Consider the following 22263-nt stretch of genomic DNA (forward strand, 5'->3'; position numbering starts at 1 on the left):
AGAAAATGAGACAATAGTGTAAATAATAATAATAATAAAATCTCTTTATTGCGCACATATAAAGAAAGAACAATAAAATACATAAATTTGAACTTTTAACTGTGTTAATAATATATTAACTAACTTTAAATGTAATACGGAATGGAGTCCAGTTAATAGGTCTTAATTAACCGAAATATTGTCTTGTAAACTAATAGAATGAGACCAACTAAGATCAAAAACATTTTTTCTATTTGTTTTTGTAATTTTTATAATTGTATACAGCACAGTAGAGCCCAGTTAACAGAGTTCTATTTCAAATTAGCAGTTGTTTGTTTGTTTATATGATTATTGAGCCAGTTAAAATAATTAACAACAGATTACAACCCAGTTGTTTAAGGAAATGAGTTCCAGTGAATAAAATCATTACATAGTATAAAATAAAGTCGCTGTCGCTGTCTGTCCGTGCCTATGTTTAAATCTTTAAAACTACGCAACGGATTTTGAAACGATTTTTTTTTTTATAGATAGAGTGATTCAAGAGGAAGCTTTATATATATAATACATGTACACCCAGGCGAAGCCGGGGCAAGTAGCTAGTTATCAATAAGTTTTTTTTAACCTGGGGAAAATCGTTATGGAGAAACAGAAAGTTGCCTTTGTAGTGGCCTCGTCAATAAGTTGTTAGATATTTGATACATCACAGTGTTGCAAATAATTTTATTAATAATTATGAACTGTGATTAAAGTAACGTATGTTTTAATGTGATAATGTTTTATATTGTTTTTTGTATTTATTATTTATTTAATTTATTAAAATTAATTATTAAATGTTTATGTTATATTTGTGTAGTTTTATTGTTCTTCTGTCTTTGATATAATTATTAACAAAATAATATGTATAATATAATCATTACATAATATAAAATAAAGTCGCTGTCGCTATCTGTCCGTCCGTACGTATGCTTAAATGTTTAAAACTACGCAACGGATTTTGAAGCGTTTTTTTTCATAGACAGAGTGATTCAAGAGGAAGGTTTATATATATAATACATATACACCCGTGCGAAGCCGGGGTGAGTAGCTAGTATATAATAAAATAATGTAATGGCAGTGTTCTGTGGATTTAAACGCGCAGAATCCAAAATTTATTATATATTGCAATACAAGTATACCAAGAACGAAAAGAGACCATTTGGATGAAGTGATTTTTAAAATATAATTCGCATTTTATAAAAATAAAAAAAATTCCAACCATAAGTACAGATTTTTATTTTTTTTCAGTTGAAAGGATTTATGGGATAGCTTGTATATTAAAACTGATAACGGTCTTATTACAAAAAATCTGTTAAAACTCGGACGAAACGTGGTCTAAATGGTCGTGGTTTAAACCATTCCTAAAGTTAATACTTGGAATAAACCTAACATTATTACGAATCGAATGTATCATCATCATCCATAAAAAACTCAATCTCTTTAAGATCTAACAGAGGACTACTTAGTACTACAGTTAAATCGTTCATTATGTATTCCATACAGAAATCAGTCACTCATGTCTGTCACCGTACAATTACGTTCCATTTTACCAGAAAACTGAAAAGATCAAAAATAATATTAGTTCAAAGAAAAATGTATAAACTAAAAATAAATTTATTTCTATTTATCTAGGTCTTCATTATAACTATTTCATTAATATATAATATTTATTAATGTACTATTAGGCTGAAAATCAGTTTTAAATTACAAGTAGGAGTCCTATACGGAGGAAAGGAACGGCGAGATATTTTTATTGGATCGTTCGAATGGTGACTATTTCAAAGTCAAATGAGTGAAAAAATAACAAATAACGTCTTTTATATATTTTTATTATCGTAAAATTTGCTTTAAATATTTTTAGTTAATATATTTTTAATTTAGTTAAAATATTTTTCCAAAAACTACAACTAACAATAGAATTTTTAAAATGGAGTTTGTATTTTTGCATTTAGACCACTGTTAAACTAGGGGCATCGCAGGTCTAACTTTAGACCATAGACGAATCACGATTTAGAGATAAACTTCATTTTGTAATAAGGAATACATTGGTGAATGGTTTATTACTAGTGCTAAACCAGGTTTATCTTTTTGTAATAAGGCCGATAATGTTTTATGTCGACCTTTCGTCCTCATTTTCGCAATTACAATTATTTTAGAGTTTAATTAGATATTTAGTCAATCTTTGCTTTAATTTCCTTTTTATATAAATCTAAAGTATATATAACAATATCTATTCAATGAGGAAAGGGGTTTCGAAATTTGGATTAATAACCCCTTTGCTAGCAATGTATTATGTCAGGTTGACCTCCACGCGGTTTCCTCTGAAACCAGGTTATTGCAAGAGGTGTGACTGAGCTGACCTCATGTCCATCTTATCCTCCACTGGTGCCCCGCCAGCGTATACTGTTACTAAATGTTAAAAGCGCAGTCGAATGTATCATTATCATCCATAAAAAAAACTCTATCTCTTCAATGTCTTCAACCTTAACTTATTGATAAGCAAGTAATAAAGACAAATATGTAAAACAAAATTAAGTCTGGTCTGATAAATGTAAATCACAAGAATTGGTCTCTTCCCGGAAATGCCTATGTCGAGCATTGGGCTGATATTGAAATAAATCTAAGCTGTATGGAAAAATGCCTTCCTTCCCTTAAAAAGTATGGAAGAAAAACATGATTTATTATTTACATTGACATATACCTGTCTGATTAATACAATGTAACATAAATAAAATACAAAAACATTCGGTCATTTTACACAAATTTATAAAATGAATAAAAAAAACCTAAAATTTTGATCCATCTCTGACTGTTTCCTAGTCAATAGGTTTCTAAAATGAAAGTCCTAAAAGGATAGCTCGTTAAATATACATATATAAATTAACACCCATTAAGAATGGTGATTGGGTAAGTAATATCTAAGTCTGTAATATGATTCTGTTATAAATTGTACATTTAAAATATAGATTATTATTTTAGCATATAAATCATAAAGTACCTAATACTCTGATATTTTAGAACTATCTTACTAACCGGCGCTTCGTTTACTGCCAGCCTATTTGTGGTACAGATTGCAGTACTGCCTCTACTTTTCAAATATAGCAAATCTGTGCAGAGGAAAATGATTTTTTCCAATTGCAGTAAGTTAATCTGTATTTACACTCCTTTAAAAAGTATACACTCTATCCTGATAATATAAAAACCATCATTCCTAAGAGTATCCTTCAACTTCTGTCCCTGACGTGTCTAGATAGCGAACTTTGAAAAAGGGCGACCACAATAGATCTATATAGATCGCAGTGTTACAGGTCTAAACAGCTGACAATAGCCCAAAACCCTCAATAATAAAAATACCCTTCTGATATGTTTATATATACAATATATAAATATATCAGGTTATATAAGAAATATAATAATAATAATGAAAATATGCCTGTAGCAATAAAATAGCAAAAGTGAGAGGACGTAAACAACTTCAAATAATATAAGTAGGCGCTTATTTCAGTAAATTACCCACGTAATCTTGATTATGAAAACCCTTCAAGCTGTAACATCGTTGGTGGCAGAAACTTCAATATTAAATTTCAATCTAAAGTGGATGATTGTCCTATAAAATTAGGTAAGTGAATATAATCTCATTTGTGGTGTATAAATAATTACAAAATGGTGAATAAAAATTATTAGATAAATAACCCTATATAATAATAATTACAAAGTAACTACAATTAATCATTTTAATTTAATTGTTGGCAGTTGATAAATGGAATAGACTGAGGTTAGTCTATGGCGTATAATAGAGAGCCATGTGTTTCAGTACTATTATTCGTTTCTATAACAGAAAACATTTCATTTTTGATTCCATTCTTACGCAATTTCGATTAATGGCCAATTAATGAAGTTTATACTAATTTACAAATTGGTAGGTATAAGCACTGTACTATAGAATATCTAGTTGATATCTTAAGATGGTATTAAGTTATTTAGTAAAAATAAACTACATAAACTTCATATTGTTGTCATCGCTTATTGAAAACAGCATCAACCAAATTTACAAGTATTTCCAGCGCGACTTATCGAGGTTACTAGTGACCACAGAGCTGGTAGCTATTTTGACCAGAAGGTAGGTAAGTATATGGCCATTCAAAGAGGCAACGCTGCCAGTATCTTGGGTATGCTGTCTCGATGTCCCGTTTGGATTACAATTATTGGATTTTTTGCGTGATTAAATGTAATTGTGTATGACTTATTTGTTATCAAATTTATAATATGACAAATTTATAATCAATTTTACTTGACTGAATTCGAGTTCTAAAGGAGCTGTAGAATAAAATATGCTACTCAAAAAGTATTTAAGTTTATTTGAATAGGAACTAGGTATTTCTATTACACTTATGGCCACTTATTGCGTAGGTATATGGCCAAATTAAACGATATTGATTTCTTCGAACACGTAGGGTAGGACGCCCCGCAGCTAGGTGAAGTGATGATATATAGATATATATAGGGTTGCGGGTAATAACTGAAAGAGAAGGGTTGATGATCGCGCCCAGTGGCGTGCTTTGGGAGGGGCCCATGTCCAGCAGTGGACTGCAGTGGGCTGATGATGATGACTTCTTTGACCTCTTTATTTCTATGGCTGCGTTGTATTATTTGCAGGTGTATGGCACATTATTCCATGCTCTATGTTTAAAGACATGTTTATAATACGTGATTATAAAACAATAGATATACGATTACACCATGAGTTGAAGAAAACCAAGAACACCATTGTTTTATATTGTCATGGTATGTATTTACAAATATTTGTATGTAGTTTTTTTTTATACCACTTAGGTGGCAAACAAGCATACGGCCCATCTGATGGTAAACGGTTACCGTAGACTATGGACGCATGAGACACCAAGGGTGTCACGTGCGCGTTGCCGACCCTTAAAAAACCTTAACATAACTACCCTTCTTGAAAAACCCTATCCTGTACTCTAGTGAGAAAACCTCGGCAGGTAGTTCATACCACAATCTAAGTGTACGCGGAAGGAAGCTCCTCTGAAACCGCACTGTCCGAGACAATTTAGGTTCTAGCGTGTGGGGATAAATTCCCTGTCGATGGTGAGCGGTGCGATGGTATATAGGGAACGGCGTACTGCCTAGCTTAGTGGTTAACTACCCCGTCTTATACGCAAAGGTCGTGAGTTTAAATCTGGTTAACAATGTAAAAGGTATTTTTACTAACTGCATTAGATTTAAATATATAAATCAAAATATGGGTATACTGACTGTTGCGGTCACCACAATGTCGACAGTTGTCACTGCTACAGTCTACCACATTTGTAATAACGGTCAAGAAGTTATATCTATAGCTTTAGTAACTAGAATAACCAGATGTACATAAATAATAATAAACAATCCTGGACAATTAACACAGCACCATCAAGTCCCAAGCTAAGCAGAGCTTGTGTTATGGGTATTAGACAACTAATATAATACATAGATACTTAAGTGCTTGATATTTTTTGTGAATACATATAATATACATAGAAAACATCCAAAACTATACAAACTATCATACTCATGATTACAAATGTTTGTACCGTGCGAGGAATCGAACCCGCGACCATCGGGAGTGAAGCGGTGTGCTACCGCTAGGCCACGGAGGTCGTCAAATTATGAATGGCCGAGTTATAAAGAGGATCTTAAGTGGTGACTTCATATAAGCATACCTATACAGTGTAATATTAGGTAATTACGTACCTATAATATAGTTTTAATTTATTAATTTTAGGAAACTCCAACCACAGAGCATCACCCCACAGAGTACAAATGTACAAAGTGTTTCAGAAAATGAACTTTCATGTCATCGCTTTCGATTATAGAGGTTTGTTGTTGTTAATTAAAAAAACTCTCCGGACCTGGACTTCTTAAATAACTGTTTTATCGTTACATAGTATAAAATAAAGTCGCTGTCGCTGTCTGTCCGTCCCTATTCCGTATGCGTAAATTTAAAACTACGCAACGGATTTTGAAGCAGTTGAGGTTGAGTTTTTTAATGATTCTAGAAAAAAGTTTATATATATAATACATGTAGGTACACCCGTGCGAAGCCAGGGCTAGTCTAAACTAAAATAATAAATTAACATAGCAAAATCTTTATTATAATTATTCGGAATTTTATTATTGAAAATTTACTTACTAGAGGGGAGGGGGTGGGTAAGAATTTTAGAAAGGCTAAGTAGGGGCATGGCGCTATAAAGGTCGGGGAATACTGGTTTAAACGAATCGCATTTGCCACGTGTTTGTTTTTTTTACAAAAAAACTAACCAATACAATGCAATACAATAGGGTCATTGTTTCTACCTGTTCTGCTCTTTCACTGAACACAAAATTGGAAGATATGATTCATTTATTGCCTTCTGTGGCAAGACAAGAATAATATACCTACAAATAGTGATTACAATTGTCTCCTTAATTTATGGTTCTAGAGAATTCTGAGATTTGGCTATAGTGGTGTAGTGGTTTATCACATTACTTAGATTTCTGATGATTTCAGATTCGATTATTAACAAACTGAAGTATTAAATTAAACATTTTAATTTATTATATAATAATAGATTATTATACATATAAATAAAATTGGAGTGTCTGTTTGTAATATTGAAATAACGTTTTTTACAATTTTTGTGTGTCTGTCTGTCTGTTTGTTCCGGCTAATCTCTGAAGTGGTTGGACCGATTTTGACGGGACTGTTATTGACAGGTAGCTGATGTAATAAGGAGTAACTTAGGCTACTTTTATTTTAGAAAAGCAAAGTTAAATTCCACGCGGACGAAGTCGCGTGTACAGCTAGTATAATATAATGATATTTAATGGACAATTTTTGAACAATTCACACAATGCCATCTATTACTCATAAGCTAAGTAGAGCTTAGAGAGCTTAGTAGAGAGATTGAAATACATAGATATATAATTTTTGTTTTGTAAACATATTTTATAATATACATTTAATAAGAAAACACCCAGATCGATACAGGCAATCATACTCATAGGTACAATTTTTTGTATCGTTAGAGGAATCGAACCCGCGATGATCGTAAGTAAGAGGGTTTATCCACCGCTAGACCACTGAGACCATCTTATCATTATCATTATATATCTTATCATCTCCACCCGTATGTTTGGTTCCTAATGAGCATTATGGAATTGTGCTCCTTCATTCCTACCTGTGTTTACCATCAGGCATCAGGCCGAGTATTAGTGGACGTTGATAGGTTGACGATGAAATCAGGTTTCTTAGGTCAGGAGGATTTTCAGCTTCTAAGAATCGGATGCTGGATGCATTTTTAAAATAATGTGTTTAAAGGTTACGGGGATTCAACTCGGGTGAGGCCGACGGAGCGCGGTGTGGTGGAAGATGCGCTGAAGGTGTACTCCTGGCTGAACGACTCCCTAGACCCTGATACCAGGCCTGCTGTGCTGCTCTGGGGTCACTCTTTAGGTACGGAAAGAGTAGTTTTTTTTTATATCCCTAGACCGTTTACACAATGCCATCTAGTCACAAATCACAAATTAATGCTTATAGGTACAACTGATATAAATAGTTACAATTTATGTTTAAATAATAATAATAATAATAATAATAATCTCAGGACAATTCACACAGCGCCATCTAGTCCCAAGTTAAGCTATTTAAAGCTTGTGTTAAATTTAAAAAGTTAAACTAAAGAGTTTTCACAAAAGCTATTCAAAAGTGCTTAAATTAAGTTTATTTGAATAAAGGATTTCTTATTACTATTTCTAATAACTTATGGTATTTTATAGGTACTGCGGTAGTGGCAAATATGATCTCTCATATGTCGGAGCTTTGCACAAACTTGGACATGAAGTGTCTACCTCAACCTGACGCCGTCGTTCTGGAGGCTCCCTTCAATAACCTCATGGACGAAATTGAAAGGCATCCATTCTCAAAGGTCAGTTTTAGGTCTATATATATATCTACTGAAGGCTTCGATGGTCTAACGTATTAGTACAACATTTTAATTCTGATGATCGGGGATTCGATTCCCACACGGTGCAAACACTTGTATTCTTGAGTATGATTTTTTGTATTGGTCTGGATGTATTTTTTTTAATGGATTATAATGGAATGGTGCTCCCGCCTGCGCTAACGGTTTACGCTGGCGAGGCACCAGTGGAGGATGATAGGATGGGCATGAAATTAGTCCAGTTAACCCATCGTGATAAATTCATCAAGAATTAATCACGAAGGTTTCCAGAGGGGACCGCGTGGAGGTCGACCTAACATAGTAAATCGTTAGCAATGGGTTTATAATTTCCCATTACTAACAATTCCAAAATAACCTTCCCCCGGGTCTAGATGTATTGGTCTGTTGTAATGAACCCGCGACCATCGGAAGTAAAGCGATGTGGTAAACCGCTAGACCACCGAAGCCGAGGCTGTGGACCAACATTCAAGGGTAGATTATTTTTTAATATTTTTTTTACTGTTCAGCTAGTCTCCTGGCTGCCGTATTATAAGGATACGTTCGTGAAGCCGTTCACAGTATCCTCAGAGTATGTCTTCACCACCGACCAGTACCTGATGAAGGTCCCTCATGTCCCCATCCTGATGATGCACAGCAAGTGCGACAAGGTTGTCCCATATGAACTCGCCGTTAAGGTACTATTTTTTTAATTCTTTCTGCCCATATTTTTGAAGTTGGAGAAATCTATTATTGTACGTCGAACTATTCTACTCAATGTTGTATTTTTGTATTTAAAATATTAGATAATAATAACCCAGAGGGTGAAGGAGATTGTGAATAACGCGGACTAGTGATCCCATTGCTAGCAATGTACCATCTCAGGTTGACCACCACGCGGTTCCCCATAGAAACTATAGTGACGAATTCCTTGTGAATTTACCACGATTACCAGGTATTTAAGTTACCTGACCTCATCTTCTCAGCCTCTATTGAAGCTCCGCCAGCGTGAAAGCGCAGGCGAAGCACTATTCCATTATCATTACATAGTATAAAACAAAGTCGCGATTGCTGTCTGTCCGTCCCTACGTATGCTTAAATCTTTAAAACTACGCAACGGTTTTTGAAGCGGTTTCTTTTAATAGATAGATTGATTCAAGAGGAAGGTTTATATGTATAATACATGTGCACCCGTGCGAAGCCGGTGCGAGTAGCTAGTCATCCAATAAAAAAAAAATCTAGGACAATTAACACAGCGCCATCTTGTCCCAAGGTAAGCAGGGCTTGTGTTATAGGTAGGACTAGACAACTGTTAGGTTTACAATAGTATGGGGGAATACTTATTACTTTAGTCTGAGGGCACCACTAGGGGTTCGAACCTCGGCTTGGGCCGTCGTAATTTCGATCCCCGTTTGAATTGGACGGGGTATCGATTTGAGGGCAATTGCAAGTAATTTGTTTGCCTTTTAAGATGCGGTATTTAGAAAGGATATATAAGTTTTTTTTCGGACTACTCTAATGCTGTTGTCCGCACCTGGCCTTACAGCTTCAGCGGACGATAGGGGCGAGTGCAGATGGCACTCCAAACCCGCGGAATGACTTATGAAGCGGCTGAAAGCCAACTCTCGCCTGACGGATTTTAGTCTGAGTGCACCGAGGCGCTTGATTACGCGGTATAGTGTGGTTGAGGTCGTTGCCTTCTCCGGCGAGGACGGTGTCGCGAGTGTGTGTGAAAGTGGTCAGGACGGAACGGTTGGACTCATATGGACATTTATATAAGTGTCAACATTCTTCACTATATATAGTTACATGAGACGGTAGCGCAGTCCCGCGGGCCGGGGGCGGCGCCCCTGCACTTCCACAGCTTCGAGCGGGGCGCCGGCCTAGGTCACAACAACCTCTGCGAAGCTCCCGACTTGGAAAATATCATCAGGTATGTATGTCTATTCAAATTATATCTCTATTCATGTAGGTCTATTACAGACTCTTATGACATGTCAAATCTAACGTCAGTTCGGAATGATTTCAAGGTGAGAAGAACTGACAAGAAACTCAGCTCTTATTATTTTCAAATGATCTTGTCTAGTACCCATAACGCAAGCTCTGCTTACCGTTAGACTAGATGGCGCTGTGTAAATTCTCCAAGCTTATTTATTATTAGATAGATAGATAAACTCTTTATTCACAATTACAGACACATAACATTCATGAGATACAGAAAAAACGTTGTCTGTTTTATGTCTGTCATTATGTATGTATTACTATTATGTTTATTATTATTATCAAATTAAATTATTCAATATATATACATCAGAATAACATATAGGCTAATTTCACGCGGGTAAAACCGCGAGAACAGCTAGTATCTAACATTAAGTACCGCCGCGAAGAAATCAACCGCAGGCAAAAAGTAATTGTTTGTTTGTTGCAGTGACTTCTTGAAACAAATCAACACAAGAAACCCGGAGTAGCGAGAAATCTCACGAATAAATATATTTTTCTGTAATAAAAACAAACTACTAAGACGCGGTATGTCATTTAATCAAACGTTTTATTTACAATACCAACCTTATCTCTTCACTTAAAGGTCCATTTTAGATGTTGCAATAACAAGCGGCCAGATAGCTATGACCATTATTTAATTTGTACAAATTGAACGCAATATATTATAGCTGTGTATTTTTTTTATCTGTGCGCGCGTTCTGTAATAAATCTTTTGAATTATTAAAAAAGAAGGCCGCACGGTAGCCGAAGGAAAAAATAATTTATTGTCTATGCCTCCGAGATGGGGTTCGCAACATTTTTACTCGCGTCTAATTAGCAATTGAATAAATGCAACCGACCGTATAATGATTATTGCATTTTTTTTTGTTTCTGAAGTATATTGTTGAATAGTTTATACGAGTTTTACATTGTAGCAATTAGTACATCGTTAAATTTCTTCGCAATTAACTCGAGTAGTTATTATTTCCTTTTTGTATATTTTTTACACGTGTTAGTTATACGTGTAATATATACACACTAGCTTTTACCCGCGGCTTCGCTCGTGTTAATTTATCCCCTTAGGGGTGGAATTTATTAAAATCCTTTCTTAAGGGATGCCTACGTCATAGTAGCTTTATGCATGTAAAGTCTCAGCCCGATCGGTTTAAAATTAATAAAGTTTCATACAAACCTTCATTCCCTATTTTGTTCCCTTGGGGGTAGAATTAATCAAAATCCTTTCTTAGCGGATGCCTACGTCATAACATCTACCTGTATGCCAAATTTCAGCTCGATCCGTCCGGTGGTTTGGGCTGTGCGTTGATAGATCATTATGTTAGTCAGTCACCTTTGAGTTACATATATTAAGATAATAGAGCAATATTTATGTGATTGGTACAATGTTTGCGTAAGTATAATTATACACTATAGTACTGATATACCTCTAATACTTGATATACCTCTAAGTATATCTGCAATGACAGGATCGGTGGTGAGAGTAAACACACAGTGGGGTTGGAACATGTACTTATATTAACTGTTACATCTTGAATTACTCTACCTTAGACTAATTACTAAGACTATACATATAAGACAGCTCCCTTTGACATAACTTGCAATCAACAGCGCAGAACGCGTTACAATTTGAATTGTTGAAATATTTAATTATATTATTATAAAGAATTTCTTTATATATATTAACCACTGCGTGACTTACGTAACGCTAGGTAAAGTTACTTATCCAACGCACAGTGGCACAATCTTTCATCCTACATGCTGAAATGCATCACGATATCACATTTTGTTTAATAAGTTAAGTTATAAAAATAAGTCTAGTAGTATTTAGTTTTTGCCTCAAAGAGTGCATAGTTTAACAAAAAAGTTAGAGAACATTCTAAATTAAAAGTAGCCTAAATAACTCCTTATTATATCTAATACAAAAACCATAATTTACTTATTTATATAATACTAACTAACCCGCCCCGGATTCGTACGGGCGTCCATGTATTATACATATAAACCTTCCTCTTAAATCACTCTATCTATTGCTAAAAACTGCATTAAAATCCGTTGCGTTGTTTAAAAGATGAAAGCTTGGTTTAGTTTGGTTTGGTTTTGCTTTGGCGGTTTAGCACACCGCTTTACTTCCGATGGTCGCGGATTCGATTCCTCGCACGATGCAAACATTTTGTATTCATAAGTATGATTGTTTGTATCGGTCTGTGTATTTTCTATGTATATTATTTTTGTATTTACAAAAAAAAAATTAATCTAAGTATATACATCAGTTGTCTAGTGCCCATAATACAAGCTCAGCTTACCGTAGGACTAGATATGGCTGTGTGAATTGTACTGAGATATTATTATAAGGAGCTAATGTTTCCTGTGATCGAAGCGCCATTAGATTATGAAATGCAGGTGTTGTATAAAAAAATCGTGGGACTAGATGGCGCTGTGTTAATTGTCCAGTTTTATTTATTATTGTTATTTATATTTATTTACTGTAATAAAATAGACTGCAAATTACTAAAAAGCACTCAACTTGAACAGTTCTCAACCCCTGTTCATTAAACGAGTGTGAATCAAACATTCTTTATTTGAATTTATCCGTCTCTCGATCGCGCGCACAATGAAGCGGAAACTCTTTGTAGCGTCGACCAGCCTAACAAAAACCACCCTGCCCCTCGCTTTTGTATTAAACAAATGCGAAATGAGGGACATTGTAGGGATTACCAGATGTCTTTTAAACTGGTTTATGGAGGTAGAGGCGACGGAAATACGTCACGTTCCAAATTAGGATTCAAACGCCGTAACAAAGTTGTTATTATTCGTGATTTGCCATTATCCATACTCATATTATAAATGCGAAAGCGTGTCTATTTGTATGTTTGTTTGTCACTTCTTTGAGACTAAACAGCTGAACGGATCTTAATGAAATTTGATATTATGATAGTTTGTATCTCGAGAATGACCATAAACTAGATATTTATTTAAAAATAAGAAGAGAAGTCATGAAAAAATAACAGACAAATAAACATTCGTATTTACACCTAACTAGCTGTTAGGTCATCTGCTTTTTGACGGCCTCGGTGGTCTAGCGGTTTACATCCGATGGTTGCGGGTTTGTTCCTCGTACGGTGCAAACTTTGTTTTCATGAGTATGATTGTTTGTATCGGTCTGGGTGTTTTCGATATATCTATATTTACAAAAAAATGTATCTATGTATTTATATCAGTTGTCTAGTATCCATAACCCTAGCTCTGCTTAACTTGGGACTAGCTGGCGCTCTGTTTATTACATCTATACATATAAATAAAATTGGAGTGTCTGTTTGTAATATTGAAATAACCGTTTTTTACTGCATGCATATGAATATAAATAGGGTAAATACACCAAAAAACCCCTTTTTAAAATTTTTATCTGTCTGTCTGTCGTTCTGTTTGTTCCGGCTAATCTCTGCAACGGCTGAAGCGATATTAACGGGACTTTTTTGTCAGGTAGCTGATGTAATAAGGAGTAACTTAGGCTACTTTTATTTTAGAAAAATAAAGTTAAATTCCACGCGGCCGAAGTCGCGGGTACAGCTAGTATTATTATAAACTAACTGACCCGGGCAACTTCGTCTGCATTACACACGCTCATCATTATACATATATCGGTCAATTTACATGCTATATTTATAAATTATAACCTATATGTTATTTTGATGTATAAGCTATATTATTGTAAAGTTTCATCAAAATCCATCCAGTAGTTTTTGCGTGAAAGAGTAACAAACATCCAATCATACTCACAAACGTAAGATAAATAAATATTAAAGTAGTTTATTTTTAAAGAGCAAAATATAAGTAACTAGTGTTTACTGTGATTGCAGCACCATATAACGACGAGATGTACCTACATCTACCTACCAAGGTATTGTATAAAAAAAAACAAAAACAAAGAAATACAAATCACGTATTATATTAGTATGTAATATTATGTTATCTGTGGTATTAGATAGATCTGTTACAGGCCCCCCTACCACGGGAGCGTGAAATGGCGAGAGCTCTCGACGCCCAATCTCGACACATGTGCGGTCTCGAACGAGCGTTCATTAGGTGCGCTCCCGCGGTGAAAATTTGCAAACCACTTTCTTTAGTGATTGGACGTTTCGTTGTGTCGATATCGATATAAATTTTAATGGAGACTGAATCAAAATTAAATTATGTAAAACAAATATATACACCTACTAGCTTTTGCCCGCGGTTTTGCTCGCGTTAATTTATCCCCTTAGGGGTGGAATCTATCAAAATCCTTTCTCAGGGGATGCCTACGTCATAGTAGCTTTATGCATGCAAAGTGTCAGCCCGATCGGTTTAAAATTGACAAAGTTTCATACAAACTTTCATCCCCTATTTTATCCCCTTGGGGGTAGAATTAATCAAACTCCTTTCTTAGCGGATGCCTACGTCATAACATCTACCTGCATGCCAAATTTCAGCCCGATCTGTCCAGTGGTTTGGGCTGTGCGTTGATAGATCACTATGTCAGTCACTTTCGAGTTATAACTAAAATATTATAATTAGGTATTTTTTTATTTTGTGATTGATTATATTATTGATGTCTTATTATATTGGATAGGTATTATAGGTCAGTTTTTTAAATTATCAGTTATATTGAATCTGTTCATATAAAAATAATATTAGTAATGGGTAAAATATTATAGGTAAAGGACATTTAATAAAAAAATCAGGAAAGAAAGGATAAGGCAAGAATAATGAGATGAGAAATATAGCTATATATATTATATATTATACCAAAGATTTAATAAAATGTAATGTTAGCGACACATCAATCACCTTCGATTTGCCGACGATATCGTGGTCATGGCTGAGACCCTGGAAGACCTTAGCAAAATGCTCGAAGACCTCAGTAGAGTCTCACAAGGAGTAGGTCTTAAAATGAACATGGACAAGACGAAAATTATGTCAAACGTCCATGTCGTACCTGCTCCCGTAAAAATCGGAGATTCTACACTCGAAATTGTCGATCACTACGTATACTTAGGGCAAACTATCCAGCTAGGTAGATCCAATTTCGAGAAAGAGGTCAATCGTCGAATCCAACTCGGATGGGCAGCGTTCGGGAAGCTCCGATATATCTTTTCGTCCAAATTTCCGCAGTGTCTCAAGACGAAGGTTTACGACCAATGTGTGTTGCCAGTGATGACTTACGGAACAGAGACGTGGTCGCTAACTATGGGCCCCATCAACCAGCTCAGAGTCACTCAGAGGGCGATGGAGAGGGCTATGCTCGGAGTTTCTCTGCGTGATCGAATCAGAAATGAGGAGATCCGCAGAAGAACCAGAGTGACCGACATAGCCCGAAGAATTGCGACTTTGAAGTGGTAATGGGCAGGGCACATAGCTCGTAGGACAGATGGCCGTTGGGGCAGTAAAGTCCTCGAGTGGCGACCACGGACCGGAAGACGCAGCGTGGGAAGGCCTCCAGCAAGGTGGACCGACGATCTGGTCAAGATCGCGGGAAGGCATTGGATGCGAGCAGCGCAGGACCGATCGTCGTGGAGATCTTTGGGGAGGCCTATGTCCAGCAGTGGACGTCTTCCGGGCTGCGATGATGATGATGATGAATGTTAGCGACAATCGCTTTTTTTTTTATTAAATACGACACTGTATAGTACCCACAGTGTCGTATTTAATAAAAAAATAAATAATATAAATATCTATATTTGGATCTCATCTCATTATTCTTGCCTTATCCTTTCTTTCAGAATATACATAGGTAAATAAGACTATAATGGCAATTTAAATTTTAAAGATTTATTTTATAGCATAAGGGTCAAACGAGCATGCGGATCACCTGATAGTAAGTGATTACTGCCGCCCATGAGCACCCGCAACACCAGGGGAATTGCAAGTACGTTGTCGGCCTTTTAAAAAGGAATAAGCTCTTTTCTTGAAGGCTTCGATATCGTATCGGAAATACCATTGCTGGAAGGTGATTCCACAATGTGGTTGTGCGTGGCAAAATGTTCCTGGAAAAACCTACGGTGGAGGACCGCCATCCATATAGATGGTATTTTAATTTGTGAATAGTAGTGCGTTCAACTACTTTCTTTTTTATTTAAAAAGGGATTTGCACTTGGTCTTACCTCATCTGATGGAAGAAGATGGCGACCTAGGATGTAGCGCGCTTACCCAGAAGATATCAATTCACCATAGACTTGAAGAATCCGGGGTTGTATTTCTCCGGGAACACAAACGCTGGAAGTGTGTTCCACTCTTAGGCAGTGCGTTCCCCACCGTCCAGTTCAGTATATACTATATATAGATCCAATTGAGAAGAACCCGCAAAAAACTCAATTGAATTACTTTTTTTCAAAGACAATTTATTTACAGTGTATATTTATATAGGTCTATGTCTAACATTAAATTAAAATCCCGTGCATGAACAACTATTGCCATACACACTCGTTTAATGACGAGTAATCGTTTAGTGAGTAATAGGCTTTGCTCAGTAAATATGATTTAACAGATGTTTTGAATTTATTTAAGTAATTCCAGTATATCCTTTGGTATCTTATTGTACATTTTTATACCTATTCCCATAAAAGATCTATTGGGTTTTTCTAACGATACTTGGTGACAGCAAGCTTGTCTTTAAATCTAGTATTAATATTATGAATATGTTGTTTTTTGGAAATAAGTCAAGATTTTGTGAACATACAGAATATTTGAGTAGAATAGTTGAGAATTAAAGCGACCCGTCTTTCGCACGGATGCATTACAAATCTTTATATTTTAAATAATAAACATGTGAATATCGATATTCGTTCTGGTCTCATCCCTATTAATCGTGGGGTGAAATTTAATATTCATAACAGCGTGCGCTTCACTTTACCATTTCGCAGTCGGCACTCGCTGCAATCGGAGACGCGGCGCGGCGAGGGCCGATATTTTATTAGATATTATGTAAACATTTGGCTACTAATCGCTTATTATCTCTGGCACATTAGATCTGCAAGAATCCGTTGTTTATATGATGGTATTTTATTAGTATCTACATGTATATTGACGGCCCCAGTGGTCTAGCGGTTTAGCACACCGCCTTCCTTCTGACGGTCGTGGGTTCGATTCCTCGCATGGCATTTATATTCATGAGTATGATTGTTTGTATCGATGGGTGTTTTCTAGAATAGAATAGAAAATCATTTATTCAAATAAACTTATATTGAAACACTTAGTCATCACTTTTTTTTAATCTACCGCTCTTTCGGAAAGCTATCTCATCACAAGAAGAACGAGCAATTTCTATGTATAATATGTATGTTATTATAAATGAAAAATCTGTGTTTGTATCAGTTATCTAGTACCCATAACATAAGCTTTAGCTTGCTTGGGTCTAGATGGCGCTGTATGAATTGTCCTGAGATTATTATTTTTATTTAGTCAAAAGTAAGCTCAAATATAATTATGTTACAATAATAAGTAGCTTAAATATTTTGTAAAATAATTGTAACAATATTACAAAATATAGCATACCTAGTAAATCGTTTTCATTTTTTTTTATCTAGTAGGTACAAAATATAACAAACAAAATTTATAGAGTATGAAGGTACAAAAGGCGGTCTTATCGCTGAAGCGATCTCTTCCGGACAATCTTTGGATAGAGGAGAACAGACAAAAGAAATTAACTTATTTTATAAAAGCAAATCTTCGTGAGTATGGTCGGATGTTTGTTACTTTTTCACGCAATAACTACTATACTGAAGGTGGTAAATGGTGCACGAATGGAATGAAATAAACGTAAATAATAAGTATATGTCTTACTAATATTATAAAGGCGAAAGTTTGTGTGTATGGATGAATGGATGTTTGTTACTTTTTCACGCAAATTATTACTGAACGGATTTTAATATAATTTTTCAATAATATAGCTTATCAAATATGTTTTTACTTGTGACAGTCTGAGCTTAATGTGTTTTTATATTAACTAATAATAATAATTATAATAATCTCAGGACAATTCACACAGAGCCATCTAGACCCAAGTTAAGCTAGCTAAAGCTTGTGTTATGAGTACTAGATAACTGATACATATACATAGATTTTTTTTTTGTAAATACATACATATTATACATAGAAAACACCCAGACCGATACAAACAATCATACTCATGAATACAAATGTTTGTGCCATGCGAGGAATCGAACCCGCGACCATCGGTCGTAAAGCGGTGTGCTTAACCGCTAGACCACCGAGGTCGTCAAGTTAATTTAACATGTGTATAGTTAACCTTTAACAAATTTTATTAATATTATAAACGCGATAGCTTGTGAGCATTGATGGATGTTTGTTATTCTTTCACACAAAAACTTCTGAACGGATTTTTATGAAACTTTACAATAACAATAGTAGTAACTTATACCTCAGAATAACATATACCTTCAAGAGGATAAAGCCGCGGACACAGCTAGCCTAAAAAGGCTTGAAGTCGATGTTTTTTATACTTAAAAGCATTTTTTTATGCTTCATCAACTTTTCATGCGAACCAAACGAACGACATCATCATTTGTTGTAAATATTAAATTTAAATTAAAAACTCACTGATTAAATAACATTCCTTTCAAAGGATTAAGTATGTTATAAATAACTTAATTAACGGTATACAAAAACGCAATTACTCTACAAAATTAAATAAGGTTTAATCGAAAAAACACGAATGAAAAGCCCACGGTCATTTTGTTGGCGCCATTATGAAAATGAAACTCCCCTTAGGCTTAACCAAATGGACAGATCTAAAGGAGATTTGTGCTACAACTTTGTAATTGAAAACAATTTCCTTGTTTTCATTTTTGTATTAAATTGCGCAGCGCTTGTTGAATATTACGTGCACATCTAAAAATACATATAACTCAAAAGTGACTGAGATAGTGATCTATCAACGCACAGCTCAAACCACTGGACGGATCGGGCTGAAATTTGGCATGCAGGTAGATGTTATGACGTAGGCTCCGCTAAGAAAGGATTTTGATTAATTCTACCCCCAAGGGGATAGGAGGGGATGAAAGTTTATATGAAACTTCGTCAATTTTAAACCGATCGGACTGAGACTTTGCTTGCATAAAGCTACTATGACGTAGGCATCCCCTAAGAAAGTATTTTCACCTAAGGGGATAAATTAACGCGAGCAAAGCCGCGAGCAAAAGCTAGTTTAGATATACAATGGTAGCTGTCTAGTTGTATTAGACGCGTTTAATCGTTTGTAAACGAGATTTTATTTATTTATCCTTTATTGCACTATTTAAAATAAAGTGTAATTGGCGAGCTTAATGCCATATGGAATTCTGTACCAGCCAACCATTGGGTAAAAACAGAAAGCGGTTGAAGAGCAGTAGAAAAAAGGCATAGGTAGGTAGGTACCTACTATTATATATTTTAGTAGATATTTTGCAAATATTGTAGGTAGGTAATTACACAAATCAAAACATCTTTATTCATGTAGGTCTATAACAGATCATTCCACAAATCAAATCGAAACATGTAAATTCATGTAGGCAAGTATACATCTATTACAGTCTTTTATGATATGTCAAATCTACCGTCAGTTCGGAGTGCATTCGAGTTAAGAAGAACTGACAAGAAACTCAGCTCTTATGCTTTACAAATGAGGTTGTACTTACATGTTTATAAAAATAGAGATTCTTTTTTAAATTTAAATTAGGGAGAATAGAGTGATATCTTAATCTATCTATAATATTATACCTACTCGCGAGCTCAAGTTTGTTTTTATTCCTTCGCCGTTCGGCTAAATTTGTTAATATCAAGACCGCCACGACTATTTCTTTTAAACGTAAACTGTGGGACTACTATCTAAATTCGTAAGTTTGTTTTTTTTTTATTATTTATTTTATTTTTCTCTCGTTTCTCTTTACCTTATATTTTTCTTTTTATTCTCTGTGGTTTACTGTCTGGAGCGTATATCATATTATATATTCATTATCCATTTTTTACTTGATTTTTATTTTTTTTGTTATGATTATTTTTAATATAGCATGGTGTTAAGTCCGCCAAATGGTACTTTTGCATCAGTTATATAAATAAAAATAAAAATAAATAAAATAACACATACGGAAATTTGGCTATGTTTTGTAATATAGCATAGGTATGCATATATATCTTGAAAATTATATATCGAAATTTATCGCGGGTGAAACCGCGGGAACAGCTAGTACCTTTATAGTTTCACCAGATAAATATAAGGGCGAGTGCATTGGGCGCTCCAAATCCTCAATAGAACTGACACTATGGAACGGCTGAAGGCTAACTTTTGCGTGACGAATACGACTTTAGTACGAGAACAGTAGTAGTAGGACTTGAGGTGGAATGGCAATTTTTTGTATGGATGTTTGGGGAACCGCGTGGAGGTCAACCTGACATAGTACATTGCTAGCAATGAGATCATAAGTCTACATTACTAACAATCCCCTTTCCACCCCCAGTACAAGTGTTGCGTTCACCATGATGACTCCAAGAACGACATGTCTACATTTCGTTGTCTACCACCTACCCTTGAAGCCTGTGAAGACCAGGACACTGCGGTTCTGGGAGCAGCTTGGCTGGCTACTTTAGTAGTCTCGGCTGTAGGTACAACGGCCCAGATTAGAGGCTGATTGTGTAAAATGAAATTCAACATACATTTACCACCTACCCAGTAGAAGAAGTTAAAGAGCAATGTGATGGTATGAGCGTGTAATGCGTAGGAATGAAGATAATATTTTAAAGAAAGTATTCCATATGAATGATGGTTATAAGGGCAGAGGAAGGCCGAAGAGATGGTTGGACTACTGTGTGAAAGATGATATGGTTTTTTTATGGATGCTAATGGAAGCTAAGCGCAGGCGGGTGCATGGTGCACCCGCCTGCGCTTAGCTTCCACGTTTGGTACCCCTGAAAATTAATAAAAAATGAATAGAGGTCTTTATGGATGATAATGGAATGGTACACCTGCCTGAGCTAACGGTTTACACTGGCGGGGCACCAGTGGAGGATGATAAGATGAACACAAGGTTAGGTCAGTTAGCCCATCGTGATAAATTCACCAGGAATTTATCACGATGGTTTCCAGGGTTTCCCCTTTCCCCCCAGATGATATGGTTAAAAAGGGAGTAAATAACGAGATGACTGGGAACAGGGATGAATGGAAGAAGAACATATTAGACTGACCACAAATAAATCGGATGAGGCTGAAGCAGATGATAATGACCACCTACCACTTGAATTCTACGTGGAATATGTCGACCCCCAGTTTTTAAAATAAATTTGCTTGTTTTGTTAACATCACTGAAGAAACAACTAACATATATTCTGACTACTGAATAACCAAAAAATATGTTAAATGCAAATTTTTGGGTCACCCAGATTAAAACTCAGAACCTTTCGGCATACATCAGAGTAGTAATCACTGAGCCACGGCGTCTGTATGTAGGTCTGTCTGTATATAAATGTAGGTATAGTTATTTAGGCAGAACAATTAAGTTCACGGTGCATACGCTACTATAACATTCATTACATATAAATAAGACAGCATACCACTATAACCTGAATACAAATCCCTTTACTTCTCCCTGTTTCATAAATCATAAATACACCATTATTTATTACCGATTCAATTTCACCCACCTACGTGTTTCATTGTTTATTTCGACGTATATAACAAAAAACGGTCGTCATCGTGAACTGGATGAATGCCGAGGAAAAAAATACATCTCTTGGGCCCATTCTCCTTTAAATAAAACAAAAGAGTCTACAAAGACATGTCGGTAAAACAATTGAGTGGCAATCGATAGAAAACGGCACATCACTACTTCTCGAACGTTCGATTTTGTGTTCTGCGAATGTTAAGGCGAAGACAGAGTTCGGTGATGGAACTGCTCGTCTTAAAACCGTTTGGAATGAACGAAACAAAAGTGGTTACATATTTATAAAATGGAATCGATTTTTAAATGAGCCAATGGTGGAGCTCGTTTTGAGAGGCGGGATGCAGTAAGCTCCACCCAATGTTGAATGTCAGATGAATGTCTCGTGGCGCTTTTTTGCTCATTCGCTCGCCGTCCGCCGGTGAGATCGGTCGTCTATTAAGGTGAATGATATAGAATTGTATAATTTTAATTATACCACACTAGCTGTGCCCGCGGTTTCATCCGCGTCATATTTATATGTTATTCTGATGTATATGCTATATTACGGTAAAGGTTCATCAAAATCCGTTCAGTAGTTTTTGCGTGAC

At 35.5% G+C, this 22263-nt stretch overlaps 1 protein-coding gene across 1 annotated transcript; it reads left to right on the forward strand.

Annotated features, from left to right (window-relative positions):
- Positions 1-2783: 2783 nt before the first annotated feature.
- On the forward strand, positions 2784-10512 carry LOC131841599 (lysophosphatidylserine lipase ABHD12-like). The gene is made up of 11 exons (XM_059189919.1): positions 2784-2801; positions 2847-2922; positions 3034-3155; positions 3521-3634; positions 4672-4800; positions 5795-5887; positions 7370-7504; positions 7828-7976; positions 8519-8686; positions 9794-9921; positions 10420-10512. The coding sequence occupies exons 2-11, from the start codon at positions 2912-2914 to the stop codon at positions 10457-10459; spliced, it is 1089 nt and encodes a 362-aa protein (XP_059045902.1). The 5' UTR covers positions 2784-2801; positions 2847-2911; the 3' UTR covers positions 10460-10512.
- Positions 10513-22263: the final 11751 nt, after the last annotated feature.

The sequence above is a fragment of the Achroia grisella genome, unplaced genomic scaffold (assembly GCF_030625045.1).
Source record: "Achroia grisella isolate CSIRO2021 unplaced genomic scaffold, CSIRO_AGI_Agris_v1 utg1847, whole genome shotgun sequence".
Lineage (NCBI taxonomy): Eukaryota > Metazoa > Arthropoda > Insecta > Lepidoptera > Pyralidae > Achroia > Achroia grisella.